Raw genomic sequence first — 21,185 nt, 5'->3', positions numbered from 1 at the left:
CTCCCGCTAGCGTTAGCAACAGCTTTAACTGACAGCATCGCTAAGCGCCCGCTCCCTGCTAAATCAGTAGTGCAGGCGGGAAGGGGCGTTACTTTCAACAGCCTCTCTCCTGATTGGCTCTTTGGTTGCTATGATGCTCACAGTCGGAATTACAAATATGGAGCTCCAAATTGGCCGCTATAACTGCTAGCTTCGATTAGCATCATTTGACTGGAGCTGAACGCTGTGGGTGACGTCACACTCACTCAGTCCACGTCTTTATACAGTCTGTGGTTTTATATCAGTGAAATGGCAGTTTCTAGGGGGAGGAAATTAAGTACAAAAATACAGGAAGTAGCGTTGAGTTTTAAAACAGAATCCCTTTATCTATGTCGTCCAAAAGTCCAGGGACACTTTACACACAAGGAAGGCATTTTTCTGACATCTACGTAAAAATAAAAGTGTTATCGTTTATTTCTATTAGTCTAATCATAACTATTGTGTAATTCTGACAAGTTTTGGTCCTTGTTAGCATTATGGTTGCCAGGTAAGTTATGGAATCAGCTCTATGTATGTCGCATCTGCCGTCCGTGTCCAACAAGGAAGTATCATTTTTAACTTCCCTAGTACAAAAAATAAGCAGAACTAAAATACAATTATGTCGACTGTTTTTCTGTGAATTGATTAGCTGGGAAATTACCACTAGCACTATTTACAAAACTCTTCCTCCTTTCCATTTTTACCATTAAACACGAAAATGTAAACAAAAATATCTTTAAAGTATGATCTATTTCACCTAAGGCTGCATCCTTTCTCTCATTTCTTAACTTCTCAAAGCCTCGACTCCTCCTGACATGTTTTGTTTATGTCGTAGAATTTGATTATACAAAACAGCCTGCGTTTCATAAGTCACTATTACTATTCAAACATAAAATACACAAATAAGGAACCTGATCTTTGGGTGTCAGTGGTTGAACTCGCTGTATTAATCCTGTGACCCAGTTCACCAGTGCCCTGTCTATTGTTTAAAATTTGCATTGAGAAAACAATGTTGTTTTGATGCATTCCATGTTAATCTCCTCTGGATACACCCGGCACTTTTGAAACTGTAGATAATAAACCAAGTCTCTGATGACAGCTAAACTGGAAAATCTACCACATAAAACTTGTCTTCACACTAGCGATGGGACGTAAACAGTAATATCGTTTATCGGGTCCGCCATAATCGGCCACGGGAGATTTTATATAATTGTGTAAATCGCCTTTGAAAGATCATCCAAACCCAAAGCCCCCAGTCAGGTTTATTTACTTATTCAATTAAAAAAATTCACTACCAGCAACAAAAAAAAGTTAGTTTTTAATTAGTGCTGCGACTAACCTTTATTTTTTCCGATAAATGACTAGTTGTTCAGAACGTGAAAGACCATGAATATGATTTTTACTAAATTTGACCCAGATAAAGCTAAAGTGTAACCGTTTTGAGGACAGCCTGGTGCGATTTTTTAAAAAAAAAACACAACATTTTCTGTATCAGTTTCATGTATTTACTGCCACTGCTACTGACCAAGCCCTAAAACATCTTTTCTCTGCTCATGGTCTGTGTTGGAGCTCGTGTATAAACCAGTTAATGATTATTGGATTGCTAAGATAGTTAGTTTCAGTAATCGATTACCGTATTTTCCGGATTATAAATCGCACCAGCCAAAAAATTCATAATAATTAAAAAAAAAACATATATAAGTCACACTGGACAATAAGTCGCATTTTTTGGGGAAATTTATTTTACAAAATCCCAGACCATGAATGGACATTTTATCTTTAAAGGTAAGTTATAATAATAATAAAATGTGGAACAACAGGCTGAATATCAGTACATCACGCTAACGTAACACATTTATATTTATTCAGCTACAAGAAGCACAGACAGAACTGCAAGATATTAACAGTTAATCAGATAAATAAAGCAGAAAAAAACAAGCAACAAGTTTACTCTGGATCTCGCCTAGAGTTCCCTCAAAGTGAAATGATATATTTTAATAATTTCATTTATAAGTCGCGTCTGAGTATAAGTCGCACCCCCGGACAAACTATGAAAAAAGTGCGAATTACACTCTGGAAAATACAGTAGTTGTGATTAATCGATTTACTTGTTGCAGCCCCAGTTTGTTTGCGTTATGTAAATATAGAACAAAAAGTGTCTTGTATAGATGCTTGCGTGTTTGGGTTTGGTAAAATTGTGTCTTCCCTATTTTCGGCCCTAACACGTCGATAAAACGATAAACATTCACTTTAACTTCAATGCTGGGTTTTTGTCTATAGGTTTATGTTTAAATATATCTCTTGATACCTGAAAATAATCCGTACTTCTTTTTTTGGTTAAAATTCAGCTATTTTAATTTAGCTACTTTACTCTCAGAAATATTCTTTCAAATGTTTGGTTTGGTTTTAGCAGAAGTTTTCAAGTGTGTCTATTTTTTGTTTGATTCTTACTACAGAAAACGTGTAACAGAATAGTGTTTTTGTTTAGTTAACTCAAATTAGCATAGCCCAAAACCCTGACATTTGGGCTTCACCATATTAACTCACACTTAACTTCTGTGCTCTCAAATGGAACAGCTAGGCCTGTCACGATAACAACGATAATAAATGACGATAAAACTAATTTATGCCTCTCACACAATAACCCTAACGTGGAATTATCCCCAAAAAACTGTCCTAAATGTACAATATGGCAATAAATCAACAGCAGAACCCTTTACTTTGGTAGTTAGTTTGTATTTAAAACAAGTTGTAGAAGTTATTTATTCCATCCTCCACTGCTCAAATCTAATCGTAGAACAGAAAATTAACAAAAAGTTCCCGACTAGTACTAAGAAAAAGTCCCCATGATAAATATTGACCCCCAAAATGATTGTTCCATTTAACATAAACTGAACAATAAGTCAATATAGTAATTATCGTGACAGGCCTAGACACAACTTCTGTTTACTTCTCATTAAAAGCTTGTTTCCTTCATTATTAAACCCTTTTCTCTTTATTTCAGCTGCCCACCTGAACGTTCACGATGGACAGTTTGGGATACAAAGTGAGTACATGAAGTGTATACTGTACAGACTGTGTATATAAATGGACATAGCTAACGTGCTGTCGAGCATGGGCAAACGTCCGGCTCCAATTCACTTTCTGTTGAAAAACTGTGGCCCCTCTCTCTGTACCTGCTGCTGTCAGACTCGTCATTTTGGTCTTAAATGTTCACATTAACCCTCTACATGATCCTGGGGGTTTTATTTCACTATTGTGTCTGTAAATGAAGATATGAACATTAATAACAGACAAATCAGCTGCCTTCTTTCCCCGAGGTTGCTCCCGGTAGTGTTAGCAACAGGTTTGATTGACAGCGTTGCTAAGCGCCCGCCCCCTGCTAAACCCCTACTTTCCACAGCCTCGCTCCTGATTGGCTCTTTGGTTGCTATGATACTCGTGGACAGAATTCCATATATGATACTTACTTGTTTTGTTTGTTTGTTTGTTTTTTGTTTGGACTGTATTTTGAACAGGACGCTCATGAATGAGAAATACAGAAAGAAAAAAAGAAGGGGAGGATGAAAAACAAAGAAAGAAATACAGAAAGAAAGAAATACAGAAGGAAAGAAAGAAAGAAATACAGAAGGAAAGAAAGAAAGAAATACAGAAGGAAAGAAAGAAAGAAATACAGAAAGAAAGAAATACAGAAAGAAAGAAAGACAGAAAAAAAGAAATACATACATAAAGAAAAAAGAAATAAATACAGAAAGAAAGAAAGAAATACAGAAAGAAAGAAAGACAGACAGACAGAAAGAAATACAGAAAGAAAGAAAGAAATACAGAAAGAAAGAAAGACAGAAAGAAAGCCCTCTCTGAACCTCTGTGTTATGTCGTTTTATGCTTAGTCATTTGAACAGAACTCTGTATTTGCGGCCGTTCGTTCTTTCATTCTTCGGGGTTGCCACCCCTCTCTGCTTTTGTCAGTGCTGCGTTTGTCTGCTCAGCGTTCACTGCTGACAAACACTATAGATTCTATCGACTGATCTGTGGCTGGGTTGCACAATGTGAAATTCTAATTGTACCATTGGTTTGAGTCATGAGAAGTTGAACAATTGTGGGAACATGTTTATGCTCTTTGTCCGTGGGTTTGTAAAAAAAAATCAGGACGGTTGCCCATAGCGATAAAATATTCAAAGGTCTTGACTCTTGTGAAGTTTAAGCCTGGTTATAATGTTGTTACCTCAGCAAAAAATATACCTGGAATTGTGTTTTGTTTTACTTCAAAATGCTCTGTTCCACCGTGTGATGTCATGGAGTGGTAGTTTTCAAGTTAAGAGCTACATTTTACCTTTTAATTCAGTAGAGATTGGCAATTCCAAAGCTGAAATATATCTGCAACAGTTTGAGGACTTTATTTTATTCAAAAGAAGATGTAATATTTAGTTTGAAAGGGCCCGTATTACGCTGTGTTCCGATCTTTGTTCTAATGTTGTTTCCTCCTCAAACAGACCCGGAGTTGTTTTGTTTCATTCACAAACATTTAACACACAAACACTTTATATTCAGGCTTTGTTCTTCTTTCAGAAAACACTCTGTTCCACCTTGTAATGTCCTGTGGTGATACAGGAAGTGCTCCACTGTGTTTTTAAACTCCATACACCTTCACTTTTCAGGTTTTTATAGTTTAGTTCAGTGCTTGTGTTTACATAGTCGCAGGCGAATGTTGTGCTGGTGACTCTTTACTTGTGCGTGCTGCGTTGGGCTTTGCTGCTAGCGATTTAGCAACTGAATAGAGCAGGTTCAGAGCTTTTAAAAGAGGTATAGCTTGTCCATATCGCTCAAAGTGTGGCTGTGGTAAAATTAAGAGAACTCTCACTCACTGTTATTCTAAGAAATCGAAGGCACCTAACTGCAGTGTTTTAGTGGAAATTCGGTGTGTTTTTGAGGAGTTAACAGCATTATAACACGGCTTAAAGCTCACAAGAGTCCATTTTGTGTAATATAGGACCTTTAACTAGTTTGTTCTATCTGAGAGTGCTTGTTTTGGCCGTATTTCCTTTGCCTCGCTCGCTTCTCGGTCTGAAAACGTGCCAACCCTGACCTCCTGTTTGCTTCTGTAGATGGCGTGTGCTGTGTTGACTCGGGGTGGCTCACGTGTCAGACTGAGATTCGCCTTCGCCTGCACTATTCCAAGAGTCCTCCGGTTTCCATCACCAAGAAGAAATTCAAGAAGTCTCGTTTCAGGTAAGAGAGAGGAGACTCAAAGGGCAGAAATATAAAACCGATGGAGTGAAAGTTTAACTCCAAAGCGCTGTTGGCTGGCTACTGTGTCGGCCATATCTGTTACTCAGGTGCTGTTTAAATTCTACTTACATTACTGAACTAGGCCCAAGTAGGTCAGTGTAGTTGCAAAAAACAGTTTAAAGAGGGTGTATTATGCAAAATTATTATTATTATTTTGGCTTTCTATCATGTTATAATGTTGTTCCCTCTTCAAAAACATGCCCGGTGAGGTTTAGATGTCATCCATGCATGCTTGAGTAATTTAGCGATCTCTCCCTGGCCCTAGTTGAACCCTCTTTATGGTTAGCTGTAAGATTCTGTACAAGGCTCCGCCCACAAGAGTACGTCACCCATGAAATGATGAAATGATACAAAACTGTATACAACAACTTGCACAACAAACGTGATGCAATGTGCAGTAGTTTCATTAGTGGGATGCAGTGATCTGAAGGGGAGCGACTTAGCGCAGAGAGCAAAGAGAGGGAAGAGTCACAGCTACAAAACACCTCTTTAAAGATTCTATACCAGACTTTTCTTTCCTTGTAGTTGAGTAAATCTTTGGACCTTGAAACATATTGTTCAGCAGAAATTTGAAAACAAAACCAAAACTACAGAAAGAGTGCTGTCTGCAGTGTATGCTAAACCCTGATTGACCTCAGAGTTTATGTTGTGTGTGCTCGTGCTCAAATGTGTTGGAGATGAGGTGAACCACATGTTTTGTTTGAGTTAATCTAATGATCCGTGTCATAAGAGGCTGACTGCTTTTGTCAAACTTCTCGTCAAACTGAATTGTAGCGGGCTGCAAGTATTCTGTAGATCAGTGGTTTTCAGGTGGTGTTCAGATTCCTCTGCTGTACAAATATTTGCTTGATTCAGAGTAAATTTCATTCACGTTTTTGTCTTCTTTTAGGTTGGTCCGATTTTAACCTTAGTCATTGTGTAGTCCTGTTTTAGACCTGGTTTAGTCCAAGTTTATATTTGGAGTGTTGGTGGTACACAGAAGAGCAGATATTTTCTTAGTAGTAGTTGTTGTGAAAGGTTTTGAGAACTTCTACTATAGATATAATTTAGTATTTTACACAGTTTAATATATTGTGTTTTTGGTCAAACTGATTCAGATCAGCTTTTATATTAGGTCCAACCCATGGGTTTCAGAGTGATGAAAAAATTGAACTAGCGATACCGGTATTGGGTACTGATACTAGTACTGGATATCGGTTCGGGTATCTGTTTGATACCAGATGCCAGTACTCGTACTCATCAGTGGGCTGCTGATACTACTATAACTGCACTGTGTCTTATTTGATGCTCACAGCCTCTGAGCAGCAGAGGTGACCATAAAGAAGCACATTCAGCTTTAATCATATGTCACATGAACTATGGAAATATTTAGGACTCTAAAGGTTTTTATAGTTCACAAAGGATATCAGCGCAGCCCTTGAGTTTACAATAGTAGCATGCTAAGGTTGCTAAGTGGCACTGGTGACTATTTACTTGTATTTGCTTTGTAACTAATTGCGATTGACAAGCAGTTTAGCAACTCAATTCAGAGCTTTTTAAAGAGGTATAGCATGTCCACTTTGGTGAAAGTGTAGCCGTGGTAAAAGTAAGACGACACTCACCGTTATCCAAAATGTGACTCTTTAGCGGTTAGCTCCTTAGCAGTTAGTTTGCACAGAAGTGTAAATATTAAAGCCAGGTGTTTATCTAAATAAATTATATTGGATTATACTTAACTACAGTGACAGGCCCCACAAATAAGTATTCTAAGATGAAAAGTAGGCTATAACTCCGATGAAATGAATTAGATTTACCACTATAGTTGAACCCATGTAAAAATAATGTCTGGTACTGGTGCTCTGTATCGACGAATATTCAAAATAAAGTTCTTGTACTTGTTTTAGAAAAAGTGGTATTGGTGCATCCCTAGTAGCAATTGATAATTTAGAACAGAATATATCTTTTGAATGGGGAAAAAGTCCTCAAAATGTCGCCTAGAACAGGAAGCTGAAACCCGTGAAACCTCAGCTTATCTTATTAATACATTTGACTTAGATATAATTTGATTCTTTTATTTTTGCAGAATTAAACTGACTCTGGAGGGCATTGAGGAGGAGGAAGACGAGACAGAGGAGGAGCACAGTGCTGCGTCATGGCACAAAATGACCACCATTTTGGGCATTAGCATGATTAGCGCCGAAGGGTACAAGTCCCGCCACTCTCAGCCCGAGTGCGGCTACGCCGTCGAACCATCGCGGTGGACGGAATACAGCATTCACACCATGGATCCCGATAACTTGGAGCTCACGTTTGAGTTTTTTGAAGAGGATTTGGGCGAGCATGTGGTACAAGGAGACATGCATCCAGGATACGTCGGAACCGCCTGCCTCCTCTCCTCCTTGTTTCTGGAAAGCGGGAAAGACATCGGAGTCGTGACCCTCCCCATCATGGGACGAAACTCCAGACAGACGATCGGGAAAGTTAAAGGTCAGATTTCACATATGCTTCAGACTTAAGGGAAATTTGCACAGTTGTCATAGCAATTAACAAAACAATCTATCTTTAGGATAATGGAAAAACCTCAAATTGTTGCCTTTACAGAGGAAGCTGAAACCTATTGATTGTATAAGTAAAAATACTGCAATATCATTAATACTCAGTCATATTTCTACCACAGTGTGTTGACCAAAATGCAAAGAAAGCGATAGTTGAGAGTTAAAACTTTTGCTTAACCTTTGTTTTTACAGAAAAGAGTGATGATAAAATATGACTAAAATGTAAAAAAAAAAGAAAATATTGTTGAATATAGTTTATCGTGGGGACTGTTTCTTTGCACTACTGGGTAATTTTGGGTAATTTTTTTGGTTTATATAATAAGATTTAAGCCACAAATGTTTGAATTAATAATTTTTTTGATTCGTTACAGATGCGCACTGTACCAAAGTGTTTCATTCTGACGTTTTTTATTATCGTAGCTCTTTTTTTTTTTTATATATATTGTAGATTTAGAATGTTTTGTGGTTTAAATCTGCTCTTGGGTTTTTGTCTGTAGTTACTTCATGACATGTCTAACTACAGCCCATCTCCATGTAGACGTGTCAGAAGTGCAGACATTAGTGGATTTTCTTATAGAGCCCATTTCAAACAGCTGTGTAATTGTGAAAGTAAATGTTTTATTTGCTTCGTTTCCAGTTGATTTTTTGGTGATTCGTCCAATCCGTGGTCTGCAGTGTGACATGCGCTCTTCCTTTGCTAAATACTGGAAGAAGAGGAGCACTTTGGATGTGGGACACAGAGGAGCCGGGAGCACCCACTCAGACAAGTGAGCCACCTTTGTACTCATTATTAGTTTTATCAGCAGTTGAACTTGATATTAAGATGTGCAGTATGTAACTTTTGTGGTTGGGGTTTCGCCATTTGCTTGTCTCCATGGAGCTGTTAATCCATTAGCTAGAACCAGAATTAAGGTCACAGGTCATAGGTCAGATCAGACAAGTCCTGCTCACTCACTGTCTCTCCCTCTCTCTCCCTCTTTCTCTCTATCTCTCTCTCCCTGTCTCCCTCCCTCTTTCTCTCTCTGTCTCTCTTTCTCCCTCTCCCTTTCTCTCTCTTTCTCCCCCCTCTCTCTGCTTTCTCTTTCTGTCCCTCTCTCTGCTTCTCCTTCTCTCTCCCTGTCAGCCTCCCTTTCTCTCCCTTTTCTCTCTCTCTCTCTGTCTCCCTCTCTCTGCTTCTCTTTCTCTCTCTAAGTGCACCTTTTTAAAAATGATCAAAACTGATACAGGTATAACGTTTATCTTGCGTGTGAGGACTTTGTGTGATTTAATGACTGCAATTATGTCCAGTCAATATAAAGTCTCCCGCTGCCAAATTTCTACTGAGTCTTATATTAGTTGAGCTGTTAATATCTCAGTGTTTTCTCAAATATTAAAGGCGATGCACCAGATTTTTACAGAACTACTTCATTTTAAACAGTTTGCAGTGGTCCAAAGTTATTCCTCACTTACTTTATGCATTCAGAGTATCTTAATTATTCACCACGATGAGTCTATAAGCACTTTCAAAAACACAAGAAATGACCTTTGGCCCTGGAATATTTGACCCTACCAGTATTGACAATATCACAATAGACACTGTTCAACATTTCAAATATCTTGGACTCACAATTGATCATAAACTGACTTTTGACTTTCACACTCTGGACATTTCAAAAAGATGCAATCAAAGACTTTCTGTTATCCGTAAGTTAAAAGGACTCCATGTTTCACCACATCTACTGCTTATTCTGTACACCAGCATCATCCAACCTGTCCTACTGTACTGCTCACCATGTTTTCTTACCATGCTCACAGTTAAAAACCGTAATTCATTTACAAAAATAACCCACCTAGCAGCAAAAAACATTGGTCTCCCTACTCCCAGTCTGTCACAGTTAAACTCTAAAGCCATCACTCGTATAGCACAGACAATAACACAGGACCACACTCACACACTGCACCGGTACTTTACTCTACTGCCTTCAGGACGACGATACAGGACTCTCAGATGTAACAAAGCACGCTTCAAAAATAGTCTCATACCCACAGCCATTATTAACTTGAACAATTTATAGACTACGGAACTCTAATTATCATTATGCACTTTTACAATGTCAATTACCTGCCTTTGTGTTTGTCCAATATATGTGATGTGTTTGTGTGGCATTGTAGGTATGTATGGCGTTTTTCTCTGTGTGTTTTTGACTGTGAAGACAAATTTCCCCTCGGGGACAATAAAGTAACTAACTAACTAACTAACTTTCACAACAGAGAAGAGTGGAGTTTTTGTTGTGACGGTAGCTAACGACAACTATCGTGCCAACTTCCTGATTACGGAATGCTTTCTAATCTGATGCAGACAATACACAGCAGACTTATTTTGTCTTCAAGAGCGGCTTATACAATATATCTGTGCTGGGGCAAGACGCATTTTGCTACAGAAATACCAAAAATACAAAAAAAATGGGGGTATAGCATGTTTAATGACACTTTTAAAGACTGAATTATATGGATATAGTTAATAAACATGAACTTCCACACACTTTTTATATGGTCAATTAAAAAAAACAACATAAAAACATGACCATTTACCAATATTTCCTATAATTATTAGAACTTATAGAACTGAACTACATTGTGTTCTTAGAAAGCCGCAGCAAAAGCCACAAAGCCGCTATACAAAAGCCGTTCTAAATACTGCATATAGACTGACTGGACACAACATAATACCATCTAATACTTAAACCCTGGCTTTGTCTCTTTGTTTCCAGGCATCACAGAATCAGAGAGAACACAATCGCTTCATTCAGAAGTGCTGCCAAGAATGTAAGTTTAAACATTAATAATGCAAAGACGCCCTAAGCTTAAACTTTAAATCATATAATCTTTTGTGTTTTATCAGGGAGCTGCGTATGTGGAGTTTGATGTTCACCTTTCTAAAGACTCCGTCCCCATAGTGTACCACGATCTGACCTGCTGCATCGCAACTAAAAAGAAGGTATGTTTTTGTTGGGTGGTTTTAGGGGAAAAGTATTGATATCGCAATATTGGGTGACAGAATAATCGATATCGCAGTAACACCAAGGGTCTGACGTAAATTAGCTGTTTTTTTGTTTGTTTGTTTTTTCATTTTGTCTTCATTTTGCCTCGATTCCATCTTTTTCACCTTTGTTTATGTTAAATCAGAACTATTGTGCTCGTGATTGTGTTTGTGTCGCTCTATAGTTTTAATGTATGACACAAATGGATCATTTTGTTATAATTTCCACATTTTAAATCACATTTTAAATTCATCTAAAACGACTTAATAAAAGAAACAAATCCGCTGACTTCTGCATTAGAAAACTGCGGTGTCCAATGGGAGCAGACGTCGCCGTAAACGTCGTCACAACAAAGAGCCGTGTAGCTGTCGGCGCCCCCTATAGACAGCTGCAGATCACACTCGCGAGCAACGGATGTTTTTTTTCATCTGTACTAAAATGACATCACAATGCTGCCAAATCGTGCATCATTGATTAAGAAAATAAAACTGAAGAATGAAAAAAGTACATCACAGTGGGCGTGTCCTGGTGGAGGTGAAAACGGGGGTTGATCGGCAAAATGGCGTCTTGAAAATAAACGATTAAAGATTAACTCAAACCTGAATCACTCCAAACACAACTTCCGAGGGTAAACGAGAAGAAACAACTATAACATGTCAGGTTAAGTCATTTTTGCATAATAGGTCTGATTTAAGAGCCATGTTGCACAGTGTTGTCCAGCTCAAGTTGTTTGACCTGGGCATTAAATTGAAAAACTGTAGAAATCTTGGCTAACTCTGTGTTCACAATCACGATGTCACAAGGAACTAGATGTAATGAGATAAAACTTTATTAGTTTCACTTTCAACCACGTCCTCTTCCTGTTATTTTATTTTTATTTTTTGATTGATATTTCAACTTGTCGTGCATATCACATTTATGTTTTCAATAGCCTAAAATGAAGATGTGTTTTGGCTAAATATTTAAGAAGTATATTGTTTGTTATTAGAATTTAGCACTGTTTTTAGTTAGGAAAAAGTCCTCAAAATGTTGCATATAACAGGACGTTGAGCATCAGAATAATTCCAATTTCATCACTGCGACAATTGTCCTAGATTGTCATCGTTCTAAACTCCATGGATAGTGCCGTGTTTCAAAATTATAAAGTAAAATACAACATAACTTCTTGTCGTTTAGTTGATAATTATCGTGTGTTTTACAGAAAAACGACAAGACTCTGGAGCTTATTGAGGTGCCAGTTAAAGACTTGACCTTTGACCAACTTCAGCTTCTAAAGGTGAGTTTTACCTTTTGAAATTTAAAACATTTACAATAATGAATAATTTTATAATAGAAGAGGCACACATTTCATTCACACTATATTTCAAATTACTGATTCAAAGTGCCGGTTAAAAACAAAGTAAATTAAAACAAACACATATATTCAATAGAAGAATCTCTGCAGAATTAATTTAAAAGAGATTAGTGTAGGTGTTGTGGAAATAAGACTCCTTTTGCAGGCTCTGAGGAATGTTGAAGCATAGACAAGAGTTTATTTCTTGCAAGAAATGGGTCCGACAGCATCTCCCCCTTATGTCAGACCCCGAATGATGGAAATCACCAGGTTTATATAGTTTGAGATGATCAGGGAACATACATTTCAAAGCAAGGATGTGACACTCCTACTGAGGTGTGGCCAGAGAAACTCCTGGAAGCATTGATGAGCTCGATCACCTCAGGATGTACCACGTGGAGTCAAAACAATACAAGGTGTGAAAGGAGAGGGATCTGAAAGTCAACTGTATGGTCTAATTGCATCTATCTTCACTTACATTATAAACATATCTTAATAAGATTAGCAGCCAAAAGGGAACAAAATGGTTTAGATGAAAGGTTTTCTAACACTGTCAAAACGACCAGACCAAATGAGTTTTAGTTACAGGACCACGTGATTTCTCAAAGGTAAACTAATCACACAATATTTTAATTTCCTTTACAGTAGGTACAAAAATGTTTAAATTATTCAAAGCACGTCACTATAAAACTGGTGTAGTCTGAGTTTTTGATATAATCTAATTGTTTGTTTGCACAGCTGGCTCATGTCGCCACCATGGACGGAACCGAACACCAAGGTACGCGCCGCCTGTTTGCTGTTTTTTAAGCTGTAAAGGATGTTTGCGTTTTTGTTGTTAATTCAATTTAATGGGTCGTTTAAAGTGGGGCTAAACGCCTAAACTCCGTCCACAACCACATGTCAAACAGAGCGGCGTCTGGGGGTATCGTTCAGATGACATCACAATATTCTGTAGGCCAATCATGTTTAATACAGATGAATAGAAAATAAAATAAATGAATATTTCTTTATTTTCTTTATATACCACATTTAAAACGACTTCATCTGACTAAAGTGCTTCACATAAAAGTAAAAAAAAAACCAAATATACAGAGGAAAAACAAAGGAAAAGAGCAATAAAACACTGAGATGCCATGTTTAGCCAGTTATTAAATGCCAGGGAGAAGATGTGGGTTTTCAGTCTAGTCTTAAACTGCATTAATGAGGATCTGACAGGCAGAGGGCGCTCCCACTGAAAAATGAAAAATATTGTTAAAATGTTTATATTTTTGTTGTAATATTGTGTGTTTATCTTTGGAAATTTCAATTGAACAACCTGGCTTTTGGCAATCTGGCATTTCAAACTCCGCCCCTGCAGACACGTGTTTTTAATCAGAAAACACCTGGCTATAATCAAAGTAGTCTTGCGTGATGTCACATAGTACTTGAAATTGGCGTGGCCACAGGGGGGAGCACACACTTTTGGAACAGAAAACTGCAAATGTACCTAGAATGCTCTAAAGGAACAGTTGTGTTTTGTTTCATTCGCACATTTTTAACACACAAACCCTGCAGATTTAGACTGTGTTCTTCTCTCAAACCGAAAACACTCTGTTCCACCTTGTGATGTCATCATGTGGTAATACAGGAAGTGCTCCACTGTGTTTTTAAACTCCATACACCTTCACTAGAAACATTTGGACCATTTCAGCCATGGAATTACTAATCTCTAGTGAACAAAAGGTAAAAAGGAGCTGTTAATGTGAAAACTATCACTTCATGACATCACAGAGTGGGATGAATGAAACAAAACACAACTCCGGGTGTGTTTTTCAGGAGGTAACAACATTATAACAAGGCTTAAAGCTCACAAAAGTCCATTTTACATAATGTTTTGTCTTGTTTTTGTGCAGAATTGGAGGACGAGGATGAAATTGACGAACACCAGCCCTTCCCTTCACTTTCACAGGTAAATACTTTTTAATTTGTTATTGGCAACATTTAGAACAGAATAAACATGATCTTACCCAGGGGGAAGTTCATCGTGGACTCAAAAGTTGCCACGTAACACTGAAGACAACAAACACTGTATAGCGACAAAGACTCAGTATAAATGTCCTCTTGAGAAAAGACATTAAAATATGAAATAACGACAAGAAGGAACAAGAATGTGCTTTTGCTGCTGTGACTTGCTAAATTATAGAGTGATAAAATGTTTGTATCTTTTCCAGATTACAAAACAAACCAAATTAGAACTAGTTAACAGAGGAATTCACATAAAAAACATATATATTATGGTATTCAAGGGTTTCAACTTCCTGATATGTGCAGTATTTCAGTGGTTCATTTAAAGTTGGTCTAAACACCTAAACTCTACACACAGCCACTTTTCAAATAAAACTGTTGAACTGTGCAGTAACTGGAGGTGTAAAGGAAAGAGTGAGGGGTTTCTGAGGGTATTGCTGGGTTTCAGACGACATCACAACCTTCTATAGGCTAATAATATTTGAATTTAATGACTATATACAGATTTTTGTTTTAATACAGTTTTTTTAAGTCATAAGTCAAGTCAACTAATGCAAATCTATATTTATCACTGCACTTTGAGGGTGTCAAAACAGGTTTAAGACTTTTGCCTACAGTTGTTTTCCCATGACAACCACTGTTATAGAAAATGAGTTAAAAAGGCATTGATATAAAGCTCAACAGTGACAGCATGTTAAGGGTTCAGGAAGTCAATTTTCCACTTGTTTTTCCCCATAGACTTTTCAAAAAAATGTGAATATTAAAAGTTCCAAGACATTGCGGAGGCTAACCGGCTTCATGCTAACTGATATTTAAGTCCAAAAAGCACATTTAAAACGCAGGATTCTGTAAAATGCCGTAATAACTTGGCTGTTTAACTAAAATCATAGGACTTGTGGTCATTATTTACCATGTAGCTGATTATCCCCGAGCAAGCTTTTGAACTTTTAATATGAATTATTTTCGGAAAGTCTATGAGAAAAATAAATAAGTGGTTTGGGCAGTCACTGTGGAGCGCCATTGAAGAAGTTTTAATGAAATTGAAAGGTACCCAGCCCCGCCCATATTCATTATTTCATACAAAAACCATTATCCCTTTATTACATAACAACTGAAGAACTCAAATGTGTTTTTATATTTTAGATTTTTCAAGCCATGCCTGAAAATGTGGGATTCAACATTGAACTCAAATGGATCAGCCAAATGAAGGTTGGTATTTTCAACTAAATAAAACTGTAATTAAATTCAAATGAAATGGTCAAATCATGTATTTTTTGTGGTTGATTTTGTACAGAACGGGTCGTGGGAGGGAAACCTCTCGTCCTACTTCAACATGAACACATTTCTGGACATCATTTTGTCCTGTGTGCTGCAGAAAGGAGCAGACAGACGGATTGTGTTCTCATCATTTGACCCAGATATTTGCACCATGTGAGTGAAGACGTAAAACTATTGCTTATGTACATTAAAGGTGCACTATGTAATTTTCCACCTACTTCTCTTTATGTGTATGTTATCACTTTCCCTATAAGACGGATAGATACTTTCATTTTGTTTGGGATCATTAATGTAAATAAATAAGTAAAAAGTTCCTTAATATAACTATAAACATCCATGGAGACAAGGTGACTCCACTAGACCAAGCTACAGGTCAGATCTGTGGAAAGCAGGCTCACTCACAGCAAAAATGCATCTTATTCAAGGTATTTTTGTGGCGTTTTTTCCAACTGCAGGTGTTTATGTTGCAAGAAACATTCGTGGCAAAGCAATAAAATCTCCATGGAGACGAGCAGATCCCCACTAGAAAAGTTACATAGTGTGCCTTTCAATAACAAGTATAACCTCAATTATACTGCCTAGCAACAGTTTCAACCATTTCAGAATATGAATCTTATTTCAAGACTTTTTAACATGTTAAACCTGGACTATTTTACTTAAAAAATAAATAAATAAACACTACTATTACTTATGTACATTAATTAAAATTGAAAATGATAAATGTGTATATTTATTTATTTTTATTATTTAATTCCGGCATTAAAGGTGCACTATGTAAGTTTTCCGGACTAGGGTCAGCCACTAGTTTGTCTCCATGGGTATGTTATTATGTCACCTAAAATGTTCCTTGGTATAGCTTTAATTCAAACAAGCTGGAAACAAGCACTAGACCAAGTTACATGTCAGATCTGTGGAAAACCGTCCAGCTCATAGTAAAAACACTTCATATTTAAAGTATTTTTGTTGCAACATAAACACCTGTAACTGAAAAAAAAACAAAAAACGCCAGGATCCTTCTTGATAAAGTAATAAAATGTCCATGGAGACAAGCAGAAAAGTTGCATAAGGTGTCTTTAAATAACAAATATAAGACACTTGAGGCCCGTGATACAACCTCAATTACACTGCCTAGCAACAGTTTCAACAATTTTCAGAATATTAATCTTATTTCGAGAATTTTTACATGTAAACCTGGACGGATAAACAGATTTAAAAAAAAGCAAAACAAAAAACGTCCTTGACTTAACTTACTTAACTAGCTTTTTGCGGTTAGCGTTATATAAACATGTTCCATTATGCCTGGTGTCATGACTAAACAAACTTGTCCGGTATTCCATCGGCAGATAGGGACATGTTCTGTCGCCTGAAATAACCTTTGTTTGTGTTCCTTCAGGGTGCGGAACAAACAAAACAAGTACCCCATCCTCTTCCTGACTCAGGGCATCTGTGAGCGGTACCCGGAGCTCATGGACGTCCGCTGCCAAAACACACAGATCGCCATCAGCTTTGCACAGAGCGAGAACATTCTGGTGAGAACACTAAATTAGATTATTTTTTATTTATTTATTTATTTATACATGCATAGAAGCTTGCGAAGTGTCCATAGAGATGCGTGGATCAACTCTATAAACGGCAGGTTAATACTTTTGATGCATCCTCTCATTCATGTTTTTTTCTTTTTTTTTTTACTATTTTCTACATTTCATACACACAGAAGTCGTCAAATATATGAAATAAGATATATGGAATTATGAACTGCTAAGTATTTTTCGACAAAGCAAAGGGTGACTACTTTGAGGATTCAATGTACCGTATTTTCCACACTATAAGGAATATAAGGCACACCTTCAATGAATGGCCTATTTTAAAACAAATTTCATATATAGGGCGCGCCGCATTATAAGGCACATAGAATATAAACTGCTGTAGTATCTGGGGTTGTGTTACGCATCCACGAGATGGAGCTGCGCTAAAGGGAATGTCAACAAAACAGATAAGTCAGTCAGTCAAACTTTATTAATAGAATATAAAAAAAATGCTCTGAAAACTTTGTTCACTCACAAAACAAGTTAATGCATCACAATATAGTAACTCTCAAAATAGTGCAACGCAATAACAATAACTCAATGTTGTTCAAACGTTAATGTCCATATTCACAATATCTCCAGCCTTGTTTAGTTGTAAACACGTGAAAGAAACACGTAAAGCTCACTTTTTCAGTTCATTCCTCATTCACGAATCCGTCGAGTTCTTCCTCTTCAGTGTCTGAGTTGAACAGTTGGGCGAGCTCATTCAAAGTGCACGATTCTGTCTCGTCAAAATCGCCATTATCCGTGTCGCTGCTGTTGTCTGGCAGTTCAGTGACAATTCCTGCCTTCGTGAAGCTCGGACCACAGTTGAGACTGATATATCAGCCCAGGCATCCGCAATCCATTGGCAGATTGTGGCGTATGTCGCCCAGCGCTGACTCCCCGTCTCCCCGTTATGACCGCTATTATTTCGGCGACGCCTCCTGACTACAGGTGTCATAATTGACCAGTATTGATCCATATATAAGGCGCACTTTGGGTTTTTGAGAAAATGAAAGGCTTTTAGGTGCGCCTTATAGTGCGGAAAATACAGTAACATATAATTTACTTTTTTATTTCCTACATAATTCCATATAACTTATGTCATATATTTGATGTCTTCTGTTTATATTTAAAATGTAGAAAGTAGTAAAAGAAAGATGAAAACAACTTTGAATGAGGTAGTGTGGTAGTGTCTTACTTTACATACTTTTGAATGAACATTTAATATTTGAGAAAAGTTAATAAAATGAACTGCTTAAATCTGGACTATGTAACTTTTCTAGTGAGAGGGTCTGCCACCTGCTTGTCTCCAGGAAAATATTATCTAGAATGTTCCACAGTATTGTATTAAACTAATGCATTTATTTAACGGGCTCTGTGCACAACAGCGCTCGGCAACCTCACTGTTAACGTCACTACTTCCTGTACAATTTTAAATCTATGAGGTTTTTGTCCTAATATGCAACTTGGCTATACTTTTAAAAAAACATGCAGGTGATGTGCTCTCCAACAGAAATGTTACACAGTGCTGCTTTAAGAGCGAGAAATACAAAAGAACATGACAACAATGATTTGGGGGGAGGGGGGTAAGGGTTTTTATTAATTTTTGGGGTTTTTTAAATGCATTTTGAATAAAGTTGGAAGTGTCCTCTCAGTGAGTCCTCCCAAAGAAGTGACTCCTCCTAAAGAACACATGGACGCCGTCTAACAGGTCCTCTTCTTGGGCTTGTCCCATTTTGAAAAGAATCGGACCAGACCTGTTCTGGGCCGGTTCTTGAAGGTGCTGAGGCGCGTGTTCAGATGTTTCATGGCTTCGTTTTGGAACTCTGTGGGCTCTGGTCCCGAAGCCATCCTCAGGAGCTTACAGGCAGAGCCGTATTCGTGGATCAGGTCTCGGGCTCCGGCTTTGCCCAGTTTCTTAATGTTTTTGGGTTTGAGATGAACTTCATCTGGGACTCTGAACTGGTCCAGAGCCTTTTCCAGAGTCTCCACTACTTTGTCGTGGTGAGACCTCATTTTGGTCGGTAGCCTTTTCAATAGTTTTTTGACCAGAGCGTGGACCACCAGGCTCTCCACTGAGCCTGGTGTCTGTGAGGCCTGAAGAGCTGCAGTGGGCTCTAGAGCTGAATCTGGCTCCGCTGCGGTTTGGAGCTCCGCCTCCTCTGACTCTTCTGCTGGAATCGTGGTTGATTTCTGGACCTCCATTAGTCCCTCTGTGTCCTCTGGGCTTTGGTCCTCTTGTACGTGGGACTCAGTTGGAGTCTGGTATTTCTCTGAGCTGCTGTTGAGCTGCTCTTGACTCCGGTTGCTTTTAGGAGATTCGTCGTTAAACATACAGATGATCTCATCCTGATTTCGAATCCCCTCTGCAACAGAATTCACAGGAATCTGTTCCATTCCAGTTTCTTCTGATGTTATGTTTTCCTCCTTCTCCTCATTAAGTCCAACTGTTTGCAGGACCTCAAGCTGGAGCACTACTGGAAAATAGTCTGGACTTTGACTCTCCTGTCCAACTTCTTCCAGCTCCTCCTCAAAAATTGTCTCTTCAGTAGATGCCGTCTCTCTGCAATCCTCTGATTTTTGGGTCTCCATTTGATTCTTGGGCTCCTCTTGTTCTGGATGTTCCTGTCCAGCCTCTTCCTCCAGTTCCGCCTCAGGAAGTCCAAGTGTCTCTGGAGCACGAGTGGAGTCGTCTTCGACAGGTCCATGAGAGCTGTGACGATGGCTCTCCTGTGATATTTCCTCTGAAATATCATTATAACTTGAGCTGTTCAGAGGCTGGTTCTCCTGGTTGTCCTCAGCTGTGGCCAGTGGACTGTGACTCTCTTCTTGGTTCGTCTGGTCTGGAGTTTGCTGTGGAGCCTCTGGACTTGTGGCCACATTTGAAAGTGTGTCACAGCCTTCTGACATCTGTGTCTCTGAGCCTTCCCTCACTGTAGTCCCTTCAGGGGACTGGCCCTCTGAATGCTCCTGTGAAGTGGACTCTGGACCATTTTGGGCAGGTTTCTCCTGGAGCAGATGCTTCTGTGGGACTGTGAAGCCCATCATTAGAAGCAGTGCAGTAGACGCACTCCTCTTGGCCTCCTTCTTTGAGTGACCAGAGCCAGAGGCGGTGTACTGGTCCAGGGACACCTCCATAGTGAACACCCAGCTGCCGCTCACTAGTTCACTGCTCACGGTGCGGTACACGGGGGGCTTCTCCCTGCGGATCATTTGCAGCTCTGACAGGCGAGTGCGGGGGTCCTTCTCTAGACGGAAGTCCGGAAGGATGTGAGCAGGTAGAGTGGGTCTGCTCTGCTGAGACGAAGCTGTTTGGTTTGGATGTTGGGTCTCCAGAGCGTCATCTTGTTCAGGAGCAGGTTCTGCTGTGGTCTGAGGAGCAGGTTCTGCTGTGGTCTGAGGAGCAGGTTCTGCTGTGGTCAGAGGAGCAGGTTCTGCTGTGGTCAGAGGAGCAGGTTCTGCTGTGGTCTGAGGAGCAGGTTCTGCTGTGGTCTGAGGAGCAGGTGGGTCCAGATCCTCCTCTCTGACTGTGTAGCCCATCTTCTGGAGCAGAGCTGCGGTCGCTCTCCTCCTGGCCTCCTTCTTGGAGCCGCCTTTGCCCACCGCAGTGTACCGGTCCATGGACACCTCCATGGTGAAGGCCCATTGGGGGCCGGCCACCGTGCCCTCCAGCAGGCGGTACTGGGCAGGTGGGTGTTTCCAGGCCATGAGCAGCTCGGACAGGCGAGTGCACGGGTCTTTGTCCAGACCGAAGTCTGGACGGCTGAGGCGCTGGACGTTGGCGTAGCCATTAGAGTGAGCCTGGTTATGGTGGTTCTCCAGGACCTTGAGGGCCAGGGCACAGGCCTGGGTCTTAGTCTCCCTCCTGTTGGGCCCTCGCACTTCTGCCCACAAGTCCCCAACCGAAACTCGGATGACGAAGACGGGGCGGGAGCGCCGTAGCGCGGTGGACTCTGTGAATTCCACAGGTCGTCCCAGTATCTGTGCCACGGCGTACAGCCGTCTGATGGTGGGCAGGTAGATCTGGGCAGCCATTTTGAAGCTGTGTGAATACAGTGGAGTAGAAAGATTCAAACTGTTTGCTAAAGTGCTGTCTCGTTCTGAGCTGCGTCTCTGACAAAGGTTTGGTTTAAACTGA

The 21,185-nt window shown here is 39.3% G+C and overlaps 1 protein-coding gene across 2 annotated transcripts in view; it reads left to right on the top strand.

Moving 5' to 3' along the window:
- The window catches only part of gpcpd1 (glycerophosphocholine phosphodiesterase 1), a 43,113-nt gene that overhangs the window by 10,911 nt on the left and 11,017 nt on the right, over nt 1-21,185 (top strand). For both annotated transcript variants that reach the window (XM_033990843.2, XM_033990844.2), the window contains exons 6-17: nt 3,023-3,064; nt 5,124-5,247; nt 7,370-7,773; nt 8,479-8,608; nt 10,592-10,646; nt 10,723-10,818; nt 12,063-12,137; nt 12,933-12,972; nt 14,087-14,142; nt 15,342-15,407; nt 15,493-15,629; nt 16,870-17,005. In XM_033990843.2, coding sequence (XP_033846734.1) covers nt 3,023-3,064; nt 5,124-5,247; nt 7,370-7,773; nt 8,479-8,608; nt 10,592-10,646; nt 10,723-10,818; nt 12,063-12,137; nt 12,933-12,972; nt 14,087-14,142; nt 15,342-15,407; nt 15,493-15,629; nt 16,870-17,005 — 1,361 coding nt within the window. The remainder of the gene's footprint in view (nt 1-3,022; nt 3,065-5,123; nt 5,248-7,369; nt 7,774-8,478; nt 8,609-10,591; nt 10,647-10,722; nt 10,819-12,062; nt 12,138-12,932; nt 12,973-14,086; nt 14,143-15,341; nt 15,408-15,492; nt 15,630-16,869; nt 17,006-21,185) is intronic.

This window comes from Periophthalmus magnuspinnatus, chromosome 24 (genome assembly GCF_009829125.3).
Source record: "Periophthalmus magnuspinnatus isolate fPerMag1 chromosome 24, fPerMag1.2.pri, whole genome shotgun sequence".
NCBI lineage: Eukaryota > Metazoa > Chordata > Actinopteri > Gobiiformes > Gobiidae > Periophthalmus > Periophthalmus magnuspinnatus.
Note: the sequence above shows the minus strand (reverse complement) of the source record. Positions and strands in the feature narration are given on the sequence as shown.